Genomic DNA, 18,607 nt, shown 5'->3' on the forward strand with positions numbered 1-18,607 from the left:
TGCTGGTCAGGGGGCAGGGGTGTGGATAGGGGTCGGAGGGCAACAGGGGATTGAATGGGGGCAAGGGTCTGGGGGGGGGAAGTCAGGAAGGAAGGAAGGTTGGATGGGGTGGCAGGGGGTAGTCAGGGGCAGGGGTTCCGGGGGCAGTCAGGGGACAGGGAGCAGGGATGTGTGGATGGGGCAGGGGTCCCAGAGGGGCTGTCAGGGTACAGGGGGGGTTGGATGGGGCAGGAGTCCCGAGGGGGCGGGGGGGAGGAGGGAGATAGGAGGTGGGGGCTGGGCCACGACCCCCTCCCCAAACTGGCCCTCCATACAATTTACGAAACCCGATGCAGCCCTCAGGCCAAAAAGTTTGCCCACCCCTGATCTAGAATGACTGTGTGTGGCAAACTGAAGTTAGAGCCCATCTTGCAGGATCCTAGAGGCTGGGCTCCAGTCTGAGCCTGAACATCTGCACTGTGGTTAAACAGCCCCTCAGCCCGAGCCCAAATCCGCTGGCATGGGCCAGCCACGGTTTTTAATGGCAGGGTAGACGTACCCTTAGGCTTTTCTGCTCCAGCCCCTCTTCTGGGTTGTTGCTGCAGAAGCTCCCACGCTTTCTTAGAAATCTACTCTAGGTCGTTTTGCAGGAAAGCGCCGTGACAGCCCAACGTGACAGGAGATGTCTGTGCTGGGAAGCAGAGGTTTCCACAGCACTGTGAGGAGCAGAGCCCTGCTCTTCCCTTGGTCTGGGAGAGGTGGAAACGGCCGTTCTCCTCACCTGATAATGGACAGGAGGAGAGAATGCCCTGACCTTTTCAGCCTCTGTTGTCCCCTCCAGCCTCACAGCCTTGTCTCTGGTGTGCCTGCTGTACCGTTCCCATGTGCTGTAGAGATTCGCTCCGCGTAAACACGGCACTGGGAATGTAAACCCTGAGCACTGTTTAACTGAATGTCCCCTGCAGCCGGCATGCTGCTACCATCCCTTCTCTAGCACATGCCTGCACCTCCTGTGCCTCTGAAACACTTACTTTCCCCTCGTCCGCTACGTGCAGGCCAGGCAGTCCCCTCTCAGAGGTATCTAAGGTTCCCCCTGCACCATGCCCTCTGCCACTTCATATTGGATCTCTTGCTTAGCCTTTCTGGCTGTGGCTTTGGGAAGCTCAGCTGTCTGAGCTGCCTGGGCCACTATCAATGTGCATGTGGGATATGACAAGCAGCTAAGCTGCTGTTTCTGTAGCAATGGGGTGTAGCAGTCTGTTCTATCTTGTTGAGCTCAGCGCATATGAAGTGGGAGGAGGGTTTCAGTCACTGTTCCTCCGATGAGCTCAGCTCAGCCTTAGATGAGCCCTTTTCTGTAGTATATGGAGTGTATGTAGGGAGTGTTGTCAGGTTTAAAGGGCTCTTAGAACTGGAAAGTTTTGACATGGTGGAAACTGCAGATGGCCGGGATCCTGGCTCCAGTGGTCTGATACGTGCGCTCACGCCTTGGAGGTGCTGCCAAGTATAATGCCAGCCCCTGTTACGACAGCCGGCAAAAGGAGGGGCACAAGTGATGGTGCCTGGTTTAGGGTGGGGATGAAGCAGAAAGTAACATGAGCAATGAAAGAAAACTCCATGGCATTTTTGGTTCAAGCTGGGCAGAAAACCAGTAAATTCTTCCCTTGAAATTATTTCCTGGTAATCTCTCCTGGGAACCTTAGATCTCATCTTACCCTGTCAGACCTGCAAAAATGCAAAACATTCTCAACAAAACCTCAAGGAACTCACCTGTTTCCTGGTTCTATTATGAACTTGAACCTGAGCCCCAGCTTTGTTAAGAGAGTTAGGAACCTTTCCAGGTGACCCTGGGTTCACTGCAACCTCAGGCCAAACTCAGAAGTTTAGCTGGAGTTTCACTTTGCATTTTTGGCTCCCTTCAGCCATCCTTCCCTGGGTAGTGAACGGAACGTGGATACTTACAGCCAGAGGTTTGTCCTCCGGACACATGCCAGGGACCACTGTCTTGTCAGTTAGTTAATAAAGGATCTGGATGATAGTAACCTGACATACGCAGACTGATCTCTGCATGCTTCCTCCCTTGCTGCCAGCACCAAGAGGTGGTTTGGAATGGTTGTGAAGATGTTTAATTGTAGAAGAGCTAGTGATCGTTGAATGCTGACACACTGGCCCCTAGATGCATCACCTTGATGGGACACCTTAGTACACAGGAGGAGATTAAAGTGGCTGGGGAAAGCATATCCCACATCCAACCAGTTATATTGCTGTAGTCTGAGGGTAAAAGGGTTTCTTCTCATCCATCATTGGGTCCCCCCAAATCTAGGCATGTGGGACTGTTTTGTCTGCATGGTGAACACCCTGCTGAATCTGGATTCTTTCCACTCAGGGACAGATCCAAGCGTTTCTGACTGCAAATTCCCCATCTCTTTCCTGGATAAGACCAGCTTTGATAGGAGTTGGTTAAGCCACTTCCATGGACAAGCGAGCTGTGTTTGCAGGTGGAGTTCCACCTGTTTACACCCCCAGGGCCAGTGGGAGCTGTGGGCTGTGATCTCAGAGACCAGACCCCTGCTTCTCTTGGCTAGTAAAAGGCATCAGGCAGGTTTCAGATATGTTATTGATGGGGAATGTGGATGCATCTTTAGAGGGCAGGATGCCAATCGCCTTTACAGTGGCTAAAAGAACAGGAGTACTTGTGGCACTCCTGTTCTTTTTGCGGATACAGACTAACACGGCTGCTACTCTGAAATCTTTACAGTGGCTGGTATCTTGCCAAGCAGTCACTAAGCACTGTTGGTCTCTTCTGCTACTGCTCTGTCTCTAGCCTTCCCTTTTTGGGGAGGGGTATTGAGAAGGTCACAGCTCTGGATTCTTTTGACTTCTTGGATCCCTGTGGGTCTGGTTTCAGGCCTCACTGTTCAGTATGGAGTGTTTATAAGGTGTGCTTGGTGGTTGATCTCCTAGTCATGAACAAAGGGAATGGGTCCATGTTGACTTCATTAGCTCAGTCTACAGCCTTCGATCCTGTCTCTGACCTCTGCTTCTGCTGCTCTTTGGCCGGAGAACAGTTTTTCTTGTGAAGGGACTATAGCCCATCTGTTTACATTATGGTGGCTGAACCTTAGCAACTCATAGACTCAAAGGTCAGAAGGGACCATTATGATCATCTAGTCTGACCTCCCGCATGATGCGGGCCACAAAAGCTGACCCACCCACTTCTGGAATAATTCTCTCCTTGACTCAGCTGTTGAAGTCCCCAAATCATGATTTAAAGACTTCAAATCGCTGAGAATCCTCCAGCAAGCGACCCCTGCCCCATGCTGTGGAGGAAGGTGAAAAACCTCCAGGGCCTCTGCCAATCTACCCTGTAGGAAAATTCCTTCCTGACCCCAAATATGGCGATCAGCTGAACCCCGAGCATGCGGGCAAGATTCTCTAGCCAGACCCTCTGGAAAAAGTTCTCTGTAGTAACTTTTAATATCCCATCATTGACCATTGTTACTAATTACCAGCGATGGCACGTTGTTGACCTATTGATTAAAGTCACTTTATCCAATCAAACCATTCCCTCAATAAACTTATCAAGCTTAATCTTAAAGCCAGAGAGGTCTTTCGCCCCCACTGTTTCCCTCGGAAGGCTGTTCCAAAACGTCACCCCTCTGATGGTTAGAAACCTTCATCTAATTTCAAGCCTAAACTTCCCGACGGCCAGTTTATATCCATTCGTTCTCGTGTCCACATTAGTACTGAGCTGAAATAATTCCTCTCCCTCCCTGGTATTTATCCATCTGATCTATTTAAAGAGAGCAATCATATCCCCCCTCAGCCTTCTTTTGGTTAAGGTAAACAAACCGAGCTCCTCGAGTCTCCTTTCATACGACAGATTTTCTATTCCTCGGATCATCCTAGTGGCCCTTCTCTGTACCCGTTCCAGTTTGATTTCATCCTTTTTAAACATGGGAGACCAGAACTGCACACAGTACTCCAAATGAGGTCTCACCAGTGCCTTGTATAACGGAACCAGCACCTCCTTATCCCTACTAGAAATACCTCGCCTAATGCATCCCAAGACCGCATTAGCTTTTTTCACGGCCACGTCACATTGCCGACTCATAGTCATCCTGCGATCAACCAGGACTCTGAGGTCCTTCTCCTCTTCTGTTTCTTCCAACTGATGCGTCCCCAGCTTATAACTAAAATTCTTGTTAGTCATCCCTAAATGCATAACCTTACACTTCTCACTATTAAATTTCATCCTATTACTATTACTCCAGTTTACAAGGTCATCCAAATCTCCCTGCAGGATATCCCGATCCTTCTCCGAATTGGCAATACCTCCCAACTTTGTGTCATCCGCAAACTTTATCAGCCCACTCCTACATTTGGTTCCGAGGTCAGTAATGAATAGATTAAATAAAATCAGACCCAAAACCAAACCTTGAGGAACTCCACTGGTAACCTCCCTCCAACCTGACAGTTCACCTTTCAGTACGACCCGCTGCAGTCTCCCCTTTAACCAGTTCCTTATCCACCTCTGGATTTTCATATCGATCCCCATCTTTTCCAATTTAACCAATAATTCCTCATGCGGTACCGTATCAAACGCTTTACTGAAATCGAGGTATATTAGATCCACCGCATTTTCTTTATCTAAAAAATCTGTTACTTTCTCATAGAAGGAGATCAGGTTGGTTTGGCACGGTCTACCTTTCGTAAAACCGTGTTGTAATTTGTCCCAATTGGCATTGACCTCAAGGTCCTTAACTGCTTTCTCCTTCAGAATTTTTTCCAAGACCTTGCATATTACAGATGTTAAACTAACAGGCCTGTAGTTACCCGGGTCACTTTTTTCCCCCTTCTTGAAAATAGGAACCACATTAGCTATTCTCCAGTCAAACGGTACCACCCCCGAGTTTACAGATTCATTAAAAATGATCGCTAACGGGCTTGCAATTTCTCGCGCCAGTTCCTTTAATATTCTTGGATGAAGATCATCCGGCCGCCCGATTTAGTCCCATTAAGCTGTTCGAGTTTGGCTTCTACCTCGGATACGGTAATGTCAACCCCCCCTCCTTTATTCCCATCCGTCTCGCTTCCACTATTCCTCAGCCCTTCATTAGCCTCATTAAATACCGATGCAAAATATTCATTTAGATATTGTACCATGCCTAAATTATCCTTAATTTCCACTCCATCTACTGAAAGAGCTAAACATTTAAATTTGGTTTTAAAATGAAGGCTTAGAATTTGCAAAATATCACAGAATGCAGCCAGAGCTGCAGAACGATCCTTAAATCACAGGATCTGGAACGATTTCCCTCCCTCCTCCTCCCCCCCCCCCCCCCCACAAAAAAAAAAAAAAAAACCCTGTGATTTCCCTCCCACCCCTTTTCTTGCTATGAAGGCATTTGGTTGTGTGCTTTATGCTTTTGAGGTTGGACTGGTGGGAAGAAAGAGACTAAGCTGTTTCTGTGGCTTGCATGAAACATGACAGTCCTCTTTCCATGCCGACAGCATCCCCGGTGGTTAGACTAGGCAGGGAGGAAGTGTGATGATGTCACCTAAGGGGCAGGGCTTTATGAGGCCCTGCTTTTAAAACTCTTAACAGATTCCCTCTGAGAATCTTCATAAGTGACTTTTTTTTTTTTTAATTGCTTGTAACTTTTTCACACCCAAATATACTTTCTAAACTGGAGCACTCCAGAATGAGCACATTGACATTATGCATCAGATTTCAAGGTTCAGCCATTTTTGTCTTCTCCGTGTGAAAAGTGGGTAGCAGCAATCAGTTCTACAATGGGGAAATGTATTTGGGGCTTTTGCATAACTGAATGGATTTTCCTTCAGCTGTCCAAACTCTAACTTCGGACATGCTCGCTGCACAAGAGAATTTTTTGAGAAGTCTGATTGAAAACAAGGGGTTATAATTAAAACCAGTTGGCAACCTTAACTATAGTGTTTGCTACCAACCTGGTACTACAACAAACATACAGACAAAAGGGAGAGACATTAGTGATCTTGGATGCCCAATTTGAGGTGCTTTATATGTGCCGGATTTGCAAAGAGTCGAGTGTATTACGGCACCTAAAATCATTAGTGACATCTGGAAATCTTGGCAGCGCTGAGCTGGCTAAGGGCTGGCAGCAGTGGGCTGGATTTCGAGAAGGGAATATGAGGAAAATCTTTGCAAGTGAGATGTCCTAGGCTTGGGAATTCCCAGGGGAATTGCTGGGAGGCCTGGCAGCTGGGCCAGTCAAGGCTAGAATGGATGAGATGTGGCAGAACATCTCCCATAGGGAGTACACTGTGTTGGCAAAGGCTGGACTGGATGATTTAGCATCTGTCTCCGATTTCCAGTACTGATTAGCTACAGGCTGCACTAGAGCATCAGGAGTGGAAGTGGTTGGAGGTGTCTGTCCAGCCCGCACTCGCCCACACCCTGTTTACCTGTTAGCACGTCCCTAGGCCTGGCCGCAGGAGGTGACTGAATCACCACTGTGCCTTGCAGCTCCCTAAGAAAAGCTGCATCAGGAAGGGAGGCATGAGGAGGGTTTAGCCTGTACTAAATAAAGTTAGAAAAATAGCTGTCTGGGGCTGGGTGGCACTAGTGTGAAAGGCGCACCTTGTCTGTCGGGAGACAGCGTCAGAAATAGGAGGAACAGAGGTTGTGTTAGCTGCTGCTCTGGCAGCAGAGGGGAAATCTGTTCTGCAGCTCCTCCTCCCCTCCCCACCATACACACCCTATTCCATTTTTTAAAAGGGATTGAGTCAATTTAAGACTGGCTAGAGCCAGGCGTGATGCAGGTAGAGATTGTGTAAGTCCCCTCTGCACAGTGTAGCCAGTGTGCCATAGTCCTGACTGGCAGCTCCTCTTCTATTCCAGTCCTGGGCCCTGACCAGCCAGCACCACAATCCTGACCTGCAGCACCCTCTGCTACTCTGGTCCTAGGTCCCTACACACCCCTGCCAATGTATCTCTCCCTGCCATTCCAGTCCCTGTGGAATTGAGGCTCCTAATCATGGCAAATGGGGTGGGGGTGGTATTTGTGGGGTGTGTGCAAACATCCACTGGGAGCGACTAGGGTGAGACGAAACTCCCCTGTTTGTTAGCTGCAGTACGTCAGGATTGGAACCCAAGGCTCAAGCAGCACCCCCCCCAGTGTTAACTCCCTGCTCGTTCTCTCCTGGTGACTGTCCCTTTCTGTTGGCTCTGCAGGATTCCTACAGAAAGCAGGTAGTCATTGACGGAGAGACCTGTCTGTTAGACATCCTGGACACGGCGGGTCAAGAGGAGTACAGCGCCATGCGAGACCAATACATGCGGACGGGGGAGGGCTTCCTGTGTGTCTTCGCCATTAACAATACGAAATCCTTTGAAGATATTCACCAGTACAGGTCAGTATCCCCTGCAGAACTCTTCCCCTATGGCCAGGGCTGCTGGGCTGCCTCCCATTTTAAAGGGCAGGCCTGGCTGGCGTGCTGTGCCGCCTGCCAAGACCAGGCGTGTATGCTGTGGGAGCGCTGGCTGCCAGCAAAGACAATTACCTCAAGCAGCCATTCTCCAGGGAAGGGAAGGAGCAGGCGGCTAATGTCAGTGGCTCTGAGAAAATCCATCCGTGGGGGATTGCTGGTGATCTTGGGGGACTTGGTAATGTAACGTTTAAGTGTTTACGATGACTAAAGAGAGAGCTGATCCTTTCCTATCCCCCTCCCTTCCATCTCTAATTAATGGCATTGCACTGTGAGTGAAACTGATCTCAGCAGCTCCTGCTGTGCAGGAAAGCTGAGGGAGGAAGGGAGAACAGACTCAAGGGTAAGGAGTGGCAGGGTGCCTGATAGGCAGGGTTGCTTCAGCCACTTACTAGAATTGCAGAGCACACAGCTAGGGAGAGGCCCTGAAGAGAGTGTAATGTGAACAAACAAGACAGACAAAGGGGGGGGGGGGGGGGCGAGGTGAGTTGCCTGCGGTCACCCAGAAGATCAGTGGCAGAGCTGAGAGTAGAACATAGGTCTCCTGGCTCCCAGACTAGTGCCCTATCCACTGCACCAGGCTGCCTCTCCTGTTTTATGCCCAGACACCCCACACAGTTTGGCGGTGGGAGGGACTAATGCACCCAAGGCGATGGCCGCTCTCTGGTTGCCACCCAAGGAGCAAGCGGCTGGCCCAGGCTGGCGAGAGTGTGATTTTTGTGGTGTGGCCCTGGCGTCTCACCGTAACCCAGCTGCCTTACACCTTCTCCCCAGGACTTGTTTCAGGGGCAGGCGGGCTTTTTGGATGCAGCCAGCAAGCAGTCTGTTTGCGGTAGGAATTGCGGGAGGGGCTCCTTGTAAGCACATGTTTCACAAGCCTGGGAGCAGCTATTCCGCAGGCAGGCAGGCAAAGGAATGGGAAGCCCCGGAGCACGAGGCAAGGAACATGTTCAGCAAACGTCTGGGGCAGTGAAAAGGTTTGTGACTTCTTGGGCTCCCAAGGATCAGGCGCTCCTAGAAGGAAGTGCTGAGTGACCATGCTCCAGCCCTGAATGCCTAGAACAGTAGTATCTTTGACTGCTAGGAGGAGGTTTGCTCTGTAGGGTGGTGCCCAGCAGTCATTCATGCTGGATGACCTGGAGAGGCTGCAGGAGCTGGAGACTGAAAGCCAAGCTGCTAGAGTGGAACTGTTCAGACAGTGGCTGATGCACATGCACAAAGGGCTGCAGTTTGGTGCTCGTGAAGGGGGGGAAGGGGGAGATAATGGTTACTTATGGGCTTAGCTAAGTAAAGGGTAGGTTGACACTGTGCAAGGCCCTTAACAGCTCTGCCAATGCACCTCAGTCCTGACCTGCAGCAGCCCCCACTGTCCCAATCCTGAGCCCCAGCCCACAGTTCTGGCAGTGCAGTCCAGATCTTATTTGTAACACCCTTTACTATTCCATTCCAGCCAATGCACCTCAGGCCTGATTTGCTACCAAGGCCAGCCCTAGATTTTTGCCTGGGTCCTATAAGAAGTAACACTTTGCAGGCCTCCTCCAGCCCCTGTCCCCCACGTATGACCAGGTTCCCCATTTCTGTGAACCCATCACTCCCTCCAGTGGTGGTTTTTGTGCATCTGGAAGCCTCCATCCCCAGCCTGTGGTGACCCCCATTATCCTTTGTACCACATCTCTTCGTCATCATATTCCTGGGGTTCTAGTGATCCCCTCCCATCCATGTGTTTTGGGGGGTGTGGGGGAGAGCTGAGGTGGCTCTTGATCTCTGCCACAGCTCCCAGGCGATGGGATCAGACAGGAGTGTGGAAGGAAAATCTGGATGAGGGGGAATGGAGTGTGTATGTGTGCAGGGACCCTGGAAGACAGGATCCTGTGCACCTACAATGGCCTAAGGCAGCAACTGCCTGCAACACCCCTTGTTATTCCAGCCCAAGGTGTGTCTCTTTGAGTAGATGAGGCTAGTTATAGAGACCCTGATTTAGCACAGCACTTAAGCATGTGCTTAATTTCCATTGAAGCTGAGGAAAGTTCAGCACGTACATATGTGCCTTGCCAAACTGGGTCCATAGTGCAGTCCGTGGTTTTGCAATATGGACAAATGGGAACTGAGATGATGAGCCCGTTCACTTGTGAACGTCAGGATTTGAAACCCGGTCTCCAGGACTGAAAGGCCAGCGTGCTAATTCGCTGCTTCTCACCTCCAGGGGATTCTGAACATGTTGAATGAGTATCTGAACTTGGGGTGGAATAATGAGAGGGATTCACGATGCCTTGTTTGAGGGGGGGAAAAAAGAGTGGCATGTGTGTAGCTTTTTATTTAGACTATACGTCTGTTCTCCCAGCGGGGCAAATAACCAAGGGGCACAGTCGTTGCCTAGGAAAAACACTGCAGAATCCATCAGCTCATGGTCCTGAGCATTCTCTCTCTCATTGCTCAGTTCAGATTGGCAAGCAGATCCCAGCCAATGGCTGCAGCATTTGGGCTCCATGTTCATTGCTTTGCCTTTCCATATGAGCGAGTGAGACTTTGTTCCTGCCCCGGAATAGGGGATGTTTCTGTGCCCCTGGACAGCTGACTGGTGGCTCTGGGATTATGGTACTGAACCTGGCTGTAGTTTTGTTGCTGATGGGGGTTATCTGGGAACAGCTTCCCTCTAAGACCTTGTGGCAGGTCAAAGCTAGGCACAGCCCTTGTTTATCCTGGAGCCAAAGAGGCCACTTCGGGCTGTGGGCTTTGCCTCTCGTCCCCAGCCTTCCAATAACAAACATGCCCCATGTAATCAGTTTTAAAATGTACGAGATTGTCTTGGCTCCACAAAATAAATGGACAAAGAGTGGGATTTTCATAAAGCACCTAAATGACTTAGAAGCACAAATTCTCTTGACTTTCACTGGGGCTTGTATTAGTGGAGCGGAATTCTGTTCCTGTCCATTACAAGTGGCACGTGCTCTGCTCCCACGAGGAGCTCTCTGAAACTAGCTGCTGTTGTCATTGTGATAATGAAATGGCTCTTCCCCTGGCTTTTCCTCTCCTCACTTCGGCATCTCTGTCTCTGCAGAGAGCAGATCAAGAGAGTGAAGGATTCAGACGATGTCCCCATGGTGTTGGTGGGAAACAAGTGTGACCTTCCAGCCCGGACAGTGGAAACCCGGCAAGCACAGGACCTGGCCAGGAATTACGGGATCCCCTACATAGAGACATCAGCGAAAACCAGACAGGTAGGAGGAGAGATGGTTTTAAAATGTGAACCAATAGCAGTCCTCAAAGGCCCCCTTTTTGCACACCTACAAACCCCTATCTTCATGTGACCCATCTAAACGTTCCACTCTCAGCACTTAGCGTAGGTCCTACTCTATTTCTCTGTGGTGACAGTCACATTGGGTTGCGTAGGTTGGGGCTGGTGGGATTTCTGCACTGTTTTTTATTCCCTCCCCTCCCCCGCGAATCCAGGTAGGAATATCTCTGGTAATGCCAGAGATGGGGGTGTGGATACAGCATATCCTGAAAGCCCACGGCTCTGGGATTGGTGCCTGAAGAGCTGCCCCAGCACCAAACAACTAGACTTGTAAGGCTACACCAGCTTGTCTAGTTACCGCCTCTTCTCAGTGCTTCGTTCCATTGTTGTGGCTGTAAGAAATTGCCTAGCTAGCTCGGCCAGAAGGAACCTCCTCCTCTGCCCCGCCCCTCCCACAGCTGCCATCTGCCCCCTCCCTGCGTTGTGTGAGGAAACAATCCCTGAGCCGGCCCCCCCTTCACGCAGCAGTTCTGTGAGCCCCATGACTGACAGCAGCATGGCCGACGCAGAGCCCTGTTGACAGAGCAACATGCATTTGCTGTCAGGCAAGCAATGCTCCAGCTGCTAATTACACAGCGTGCTGCGTCTCCTCTGACAGCTCTGAAGTGCCAGTGAGCAGGGGAGTGAGCATGAATTAGAGCAGGCCAGCACTGGCAGTGATTTACCGCAGTCGGGATGCTGGGATAAAACTGCCAGGAAACCCATCTTGGGGGCTAGATGGCACCTGGGCGAACTGTGAGTAATGGTGCTGGAGTGATAAATCCACGGCCGAATCTCTTCTCTTCTCCCTCCTCTCTCTCTCTCTCCTCCCCCCCCCCCCCCCCCCGCGCTTCAGCCCTTTCCAAGGCTGCTACTTCTGTCCTGGCCTGTCCTGACAATGCTGGTTTGCTTTGTGATGATCCGATGCTGCGTCACAGCATGAAGGCCCATGTTGCACCAATGCACAGGGATAGTGTATCAGTGCTGCACTCATCGCTGTGTTACACGAGTTCCTTGCAGGATTAAATGGGCCCCCCAGGAATCTGATTAATGCCACCCTTGCCCTACCCACAGCAATTCCCGATGGAGCTGTGTGTCCCGGGTGCGAGGCCTAGGAGAACGCATGAGGTTCAGGGTTAGTGGCTACCTCTTCTCTGCCTCCCCTCTCTAAAAAGAAGTGTCTTTTGTCTTGCCTGCTCTTTCCCTAACTTTTTGGTGCCAGTGCCTGGAGATGGCAGAGGCGACCAGTGAATTATTGTGGCGGTCGCGTGCTGTGTAGATTCAAGGGGAGAAATGCCCATGGTCGGAATCAGTTGCCGCCTCAAGGCTGAATGTTCCAGCAGCGAATTCCTCTCCCTATCCCAGTGAGCCGGTCGAGTCCCCCGCACAGTGGGGGCTTGCCCTGTGTGTGAGCTCTGGAGAGGTTGGAATTTAATGCACAGGCTGGAAAGGCTTGGCCACAGGGTAGCCTGTGTGGAGTGAGTCCGCACCTCCAGAGCAACTCCACGATTGGCACTAATGGGAGCTCTTGTTGGTAGTCTCAGCAGAGAGGCCTGGGGTTGAATAGACCTTCTTGCTGCTAGGTCCCTGCAGGCCAGGGCTGAGACACGCTGGCAGAGGGTTGTGGGGATGATGCTTGCCCTTTGGACAGAGGGAGGACTTTGTTCTTCAGGGCCCTTGATCTGGGACATTTGACCAGCACCCAACTCGCGGGAGGGATTACCAAAAAAGGGTTAAAAAGCCACCCACGTGCTGCAGTTGGATGGGTCCTAGGCTGGCATTGGCAGCAGATGGTTTCCAATGCACTTTTGTGCAGCTTCCCTGTGTTCATCTCCTAACTCTTCATCCTTAGGTGTTTTCTCAGGTCACTGACCCTGCAGACATATGTATAGAGAGAGACACATGTATACAGGGGTTATCCCATCGCCCTAGAGAAGAGCTGTCTCTCCTTGCTGGAGGGAGGGCTACATCACAGGCTTGCACAGCTCCGAGTGGGTCACGTGGGGCGTAGGGAGGGCTATGTGGTACGTGAAGTCCATAGAGTTAATGAAAGCCTGCAGCCCCATATGATTTTAAATTGCACCTTGATCTTCACTCCCTTTGGTCCCGTAGCCTCTGCTGCTGGTCTCTTTTGGGGCCATGCTGCAAGGCCTCATAATGCTTGTCGGGTCAGTCTGCCTGGTTGTGAGGAAAACGCCCACAAGAAGTGGCTGCAGAAGGGCATCTATAACAAAGGGCTCTTGATTGCAAGCCCTCGGGGGCTAGCACAGAACAAGAAGAGGATCCTCTCAGGTGTGTGCTACAAATGAGCGCGTGCTCAGCCCCACACTGAAATATAAGAGACTGTGTTAACCAAACCCAGTCCATGGCTGAGTCCTGGCTTCTGGTTCAATCCAGAGGGAGGGACAGGAGTTTGTGCTCCTTGGCCCAACATGGTTTGCTCCTCAGTTTCCCCATGTGTGTGCCTCGGGGGCCGAGAGGGGTGTTAAGGGGCTGGATGTTCAACAGAAGTGTGTTGATGTCTGCTGTATTGAAACAAAGTTTTCTGCAGGGCTGTGGGCTAGTCCTTACGTTCACTGCCTAGCTGTCTGATCCTGAGTTGTTTTGCTAATCTCCTCGTCCTGCCGTCCATGCGACGGGCACACGTTACGTATCGGTACGGTTTCTGGGGGGAGTGCCCCTGATTTGGAGGGTTAGAGATGGGAAAGAGGCAGTTGGCTCAGGGCTGTTAGTTCAAGTACAGTTTCTAGTGGGATGTCCACTCTCGTTTTAGGTGTCCCTAGAGATGGAGCCTCCATTTCCTTTGGTAGCCTGGTAGTTTTGTGCCACATTTTGCCAGGAGGAACCATTTCCTGGGATTCCTCTGTTGATTTCTTTGCAGTTTCATCCCTTTAACTCGAGTCAAAACTCACTCGAACTACACTATGCAGTTCTCTGCAGGGGACTTCTAGTGGTCCCCTCGATCCATCTGCCCTCACCTCCACCATTTTTCCGAGTGGCTGTGGCGCTCTTTGACCAGAGCGTTGTGCCTCTCTTTCCAGGGTGTTGAAGACGCCTTCTATACCTTAGTGCGGGAGATCCGGCAGCACAAACTACGCAAGCTGAATCCACCGGATGAAAGTGGCCCAGGCTGCATGAATTGTAAATGTGTGATATCATGACCAAGGTGAGCCCAGTGGGAGGGAGAGGGGTGTGCCAGAGATGGGTGCGGGCTGCAGCCAGGCGTTGCCGGAGGCAGGGATTCATTGACAATGTACCAGGCTGCAAAAAATGCAGGTTGAAATGATTTCATTGAACCTTTTTTCCTCCAACAAAAGAAACAGCTTATCGGCCAAAACAAACATTTCCTCGGAAAATCCTTGCTTTGGTCAACATTTTCTGGTGGTTTTTGTTTGTTTATGAAAAAACGAACAATTTTTTCATTTAAAAAAGCTGGATTTTTTTGGTAAAGATTGTCAGTTTTAAAACAAAAAAACTGACAAATTTTTACTAAAAATGTATTTTTTCCTCTATTTTTTGTTTTGTTTTTTTTCATTAAAGGGGGGGGAAAAACACAATTTTTCAAAATTTCCAATGGAAAATAATTGGCACGCACTCCCTCCCCCGCCCCCCCTCCCCCCCCCAGCTCTAGCTGCAAATGAAGTCAGGTTCCATTACACCCCACCGCTACCCCCCTGTGGCAACAGCGGGGAGGTGAAGGAAGTGGGCAGCTCCGTGATTCCCTTGTACTCGCTCTCCCTACAGCAGTCTGGATAAGCGGGGCTGGGACTGCATTTGTGATTTGAAGTTGTTTACAGTGCTGTTGTACCCGTGTTGGTCCCAGTGTGTGAGGGAGACAAGGTGGGTGAGAGGCAATCTCTCTCTCTCTAATTGGACCAACTTCTTTTGGAGAAAGAGACAAGGGCTGTAGAGCTCAAGAGCTTGTCTCTGGCACCAGCAGAGGTTGGTTCAATAAAAGGAATTCCCTCACCCTCACAGCTAGGGCGGGAGTTTACCTCCCCAGCTCCAGTGTAGACATGCTGCCAACAGTGTCATGAAAAGGCTGTTTGCCTTTATAAATCATACAAGTCAGAGCCAGAGTTGGATGTCTGGCTTTCTTTTTTTTAAAACTTTTGATTAAGTAAAAGGGTCCTGTGGAATCCGGCCCCGGATGGCAGTGAGCAAAGGCTGCTATCAGCTCTCTGGCGGCAAGCATGGAATGAGCGTGGTGGATTTAGTCCACTTCCCACTGGCCAGCTTTCCATGTCACCAAAACTACCCTGGTAATGAGACTTTCTTGCAGCAGTGTCAGCGGAGAGAGCAAGGGCTGAATGGGCCAGAGAAACTGAACTAGCCTCTTTCCCTGAAGGGCTGGGGTTGAAGTGTGCTAGTCAGGGAAGCTTGCACTGCTGCTGCCCCAATGAGCTTTTCCCTGGATAATAGAGGACTCCAGGCGCCAGAGCTGTTCCTCCATCGCCTTTAACCGGTTCTAAATTCCCAGGGGTAAAGCTGGGATTATCCAGTTCCAGGAACTCCGCTAAAGAGCAGCAGCTGTCTTCCTCCATTGCATCTCGAAGCACCGCCTCTGGCAAGGCTGTGAGCTCAGTAGAGCTTTTCCCAAGGCCTCCCCCTCCCACCACCACCACATTCATTCTCTCTCTCTCTCTTTAAACAAAAACAGCGGAGCGCCCCGCCCTGCCCCATGGCTCTCTGCTGAGGGGAGAGTGGATCCTGGACGGGATCTCCCAGTGGGACTGATCCTCGTGCTGGGCCGAGTGCAGCTATTGTTACGGGAGGTTTCCAGATGTTCAGATAATCCAGATGTTCGGAAGCATTTCCTCCGGATGGGGATACGAGTGGTGGGGCTCGTTTCCTGGTCTGGCGGTGATCGTTTTCAGCTGAAAGCACACACACAGCTCCAAACATCTCCTTAAACTACCGTTCCTCTCTGCCTCACCAGGAGGGATTGTGCTGCTGAAGCAGGAGGGGGGCTGGCGTCTATCGCTGACATGGACAATCTTTCCAAAGGGGCCTTGAAAATGTTTTGTGAGTTCCCCACATCCCAGTGGCAATGAAGAGCCTTTGCCATTTCCCTGCCGTGACAGAAAACTGACACTTAAATACCGAGCGGACAGCAGAAATCCACACGATGCTGCAGGGTGTCTGTCCAGCTCTTTCTCTACGCAGAGGAAAGCGGAGCCTCTTTACCCTTATTTATTTGCAGTGCAAACCACAATACGGCTTTTAACTGGGAGAGTGTCTTTCTGACACGCTTTCCCAAAAAGTTCCAGGGAATTGCATAATTCAGGGCAGCAGCCGTGACCAACAGCAGGGGAGTAAAATCAGAGCTGTATTATCAGTGAACCTTGCAGTGCCCCTGTGATGTAGATCAGGGGCAGTGCACCCATTTTTATGATGAGTAAACTGAGGTACAGAGAGGTGAAGTGACTTATCCATGGTGCCATTAATCAGTGGCCAAGGAAGGAATTAGAACCTAGCACCTGGGTGCTCAGCTCCCTTTAGATGCAGTATCTGGTAAAGGCCAAGAGTAGAGGGGGAGGAAAATCAGAAGTGCCGGGAAAAGAGAGGCAAAGATGTATTGGTGGCTGGGGGCAGCTGGGGCCTGGGAGTCGAGATGCTTGGATTCGATTCCTGACTCTGCTCTTGTCTCACTGCGGCACCTGATTTGTCAGAGGTGCTGAGCACCCACAATCCCCCCTGAAGCCCAGGGAGCTGCATGTGCTCAGCTTCTCTTTGGCACCCAGCTGTGAACGTTTTAGACAGCAATATAAAATGTTTGCCTTGCCTGCACCCCATCTGGGAGAGGAGATGCTGATATTTTCCCACCTTCGTCCAATAGGTGGAGATTTGTGGGTGGAACATGCCCTGCAAGGGTGCAGCACCAGCATGCTCCTCATCAACGCTAAAATGCCTCTTATCCATAAAGGCTGGAGTCTTGAAAGGTGCCTAAGGGAGTTAGGTACTCAAATCCCAGCATAAAGCCCCATTCAGCCAAGTGTCTGCTTGCTCTCTTAAGCGCATGTTTAAAGTCAAGCATGTACTTTGCTAAGCGGGGGCTTAAACTCTCAAAAATGAACACGTTCTCCCAACCCACACTCTCCAAGCCCTGTGTAACATTTTGAGTTCCTTCTGCGGGAGGTAGTGGGAACTGAAGGGCTGGGTAGCGGGTAGCATAAGAATAGCTGCTGATTCTAGTTCTTCTTCCCCTTCTCATTTCAGTTGACCGGACCGTGACTTGGAGGGGTTTCCACTGTGCGGCGCACGCGGACAGAGGTGAAACAAAAGCAGCAGCAAACTGATTCAGGGGAGGAGTATGGGGGAGGAGGGAGACAAGGAGGAGGATATCTTGAGCCCCGCATGGACTGTCTCAAACTTCATCAAGGCCTGTGACAAGCAACTTTTTTTCCCCCTCCCCGTCTCCTTTTGCCTCCTCCTCTCCCAGCAACTGTACAAAGCCACAGATTGAATCACAGTAAATTATTATTTGATGGTCTCGACAAATGGTCTCTGTGGCTCTGTCCTACTTCAGAGGTGGCTGCTGCTGCTGTTTTTTGTGGGTGGAGGGTGTGGAAGGTGGTGGTGGGGGGTGAACTGCTTCCTTGATTGGTTGAGGTTCTATTGGCAGCCAGCCGATCTGAAGGTGGCTCAGCTGAGCATAACTCATCTGTTCTGGAACCTGTCAGTGATTGTCCTGGAGATACGGGGCACCTCGATTTTAGAAAAGGACATGTGGTGTGAGGGCCAATATGACTATCCCTTGGTCTCCAGAGAGATAAAACCTCTTCAAAGCTCCCCACCAGAAAGGTCCTATCCAGGGTTACTGCCAGCCTACAGCGGAGAGAGAATTAGGATGGTCATTCTGTGCCCAAATGGGCTTGGGTGATTTTCTGGAAAGATGGTTGGGGTGAGGTTGGGATTTGAAGATAAAATATGGAGTTGCTCTGTTTATAGTAGGTCCTACACTAACGGAAAGTCCCCAATTCCCATGGGTTGGTTTGCTCTGATCATGTTTTGTGAGGTGTATGCTGCTCCAGAGACGGGAAGTTGTCTTTGTAACCACCATCGCTGCTTTAATGCTTCTCTCTCTTGCCCCTTCCTAGGAAGTAGGAAAAGTCCAGTGAATGTCTTTGCAGGGAGCTGAGTTTTAGTCTGGCAGGAGTTCACTGCATGCCTGGGTCTGTCCTCAGAGTGATGGGGGAATCATGCCCGTCAACATGTGCCATGTGATATTTCTGTGGGGCTGAGAAAGCTTGTATATAAATCACTGCTCTGCACCTGGGGGTAGAGAGTGGGTCGCATTTGATGTGAATTCTAAGCCTAGTGTTTTTCTGAGCCAACACCAGGATTTACTATGTGTTGCTTTCTGCTGCTGAGATTTGATTTCTCCTCTGTGGACACTTTCGAACAACGGGAGCTGTTTCCATTCCCCAAAGTGTCGTGTTGAGGGGATGGGAGGGGGAAGAGTCATGGGAAAGTAATTGTATATATCATCAGCTCATGGATTTGGATGGGGCCCCTCTGCCATAGATTTGTCTGCGTCTGTTCCCTGCTAGCGTCTTCTTTGGCAGCAGCTGGCTAACTGTGACCCCTCTATGCCTGCACAGCTAGGATCTTGTGGCAGTCACGTATATTGCACATGTATGTAAAACTGTGACTGTACCTAGTGTGGCTAATTACAGGTGAACCAAGAGCAAAAGGAATCTACTTACTGTACTAAAGCTCCTCGCAAGACCCAGACCAGATGCTCAGCAACCACTGACAAGGTTAAAGGTTAGAGATCCACAGGCACTTAATGTGGCTTTATGTGGCAAGAGGGGTTGTAGCTGCTCCAGTGTTGGACAAACCCAAGAGACGCATTGAAGTTATTAAATTTTCTTTCTCAGA

At 50.5% G+C, this 18,607-nt stretch overlaps 1 protein-coding gene across 4 annotated transcripts in view; it reads left to right on the forward strand.

Moving 5' to 3' along the window:
• HRAS (HRas proto-oncogene, GTPase) overlaps positions 1-18,607 on the forward strand; it is a 79,567-nt gene extending 60,960 nt beyond the window's left edge. For all 4 annotated transcript variants that reach the window (XM_054028302.1, XM_054028303.1, XM_054028304.1 and 1 more), the window contains 4 exons: positions 7,196-7,374; positions 10,508-10,667; positions 13,765-13,889; positions 16,943-18,607. In XM_054028302.1, coding sequence (XP_053884277.1) covers positions 7,196-7,374; positions 10,508-10,667; positions 13,765-13,884 — 459 coding nt within the window. In that variant the 3' untranslated portion in view covers positions 13,885-13,889; positions 16,943-18,607. The remainder of the gene's footprint in view (positions 1-7,195; positions 7,375-10,507; positions 10,668-13,764; positions 13,890-16,942) is intronic.

The sequence above is a fragment of the Malaclemys terrapin genome, chromosome 4, assembly GCF_027887155.1.
Source record: "Malaclemys terrapin pileata isolate rMalTer1 chromosome 4, rMalTer1.hap1, whole genome shotgun sequence".
In the NCBI taxonomy this organism is placed as follows: domain Eukaryota; kingdom Metazoa; phylum Chordata; order Testudines; family Emydidae; genus Malaclemys; species Malaclemys terrapin.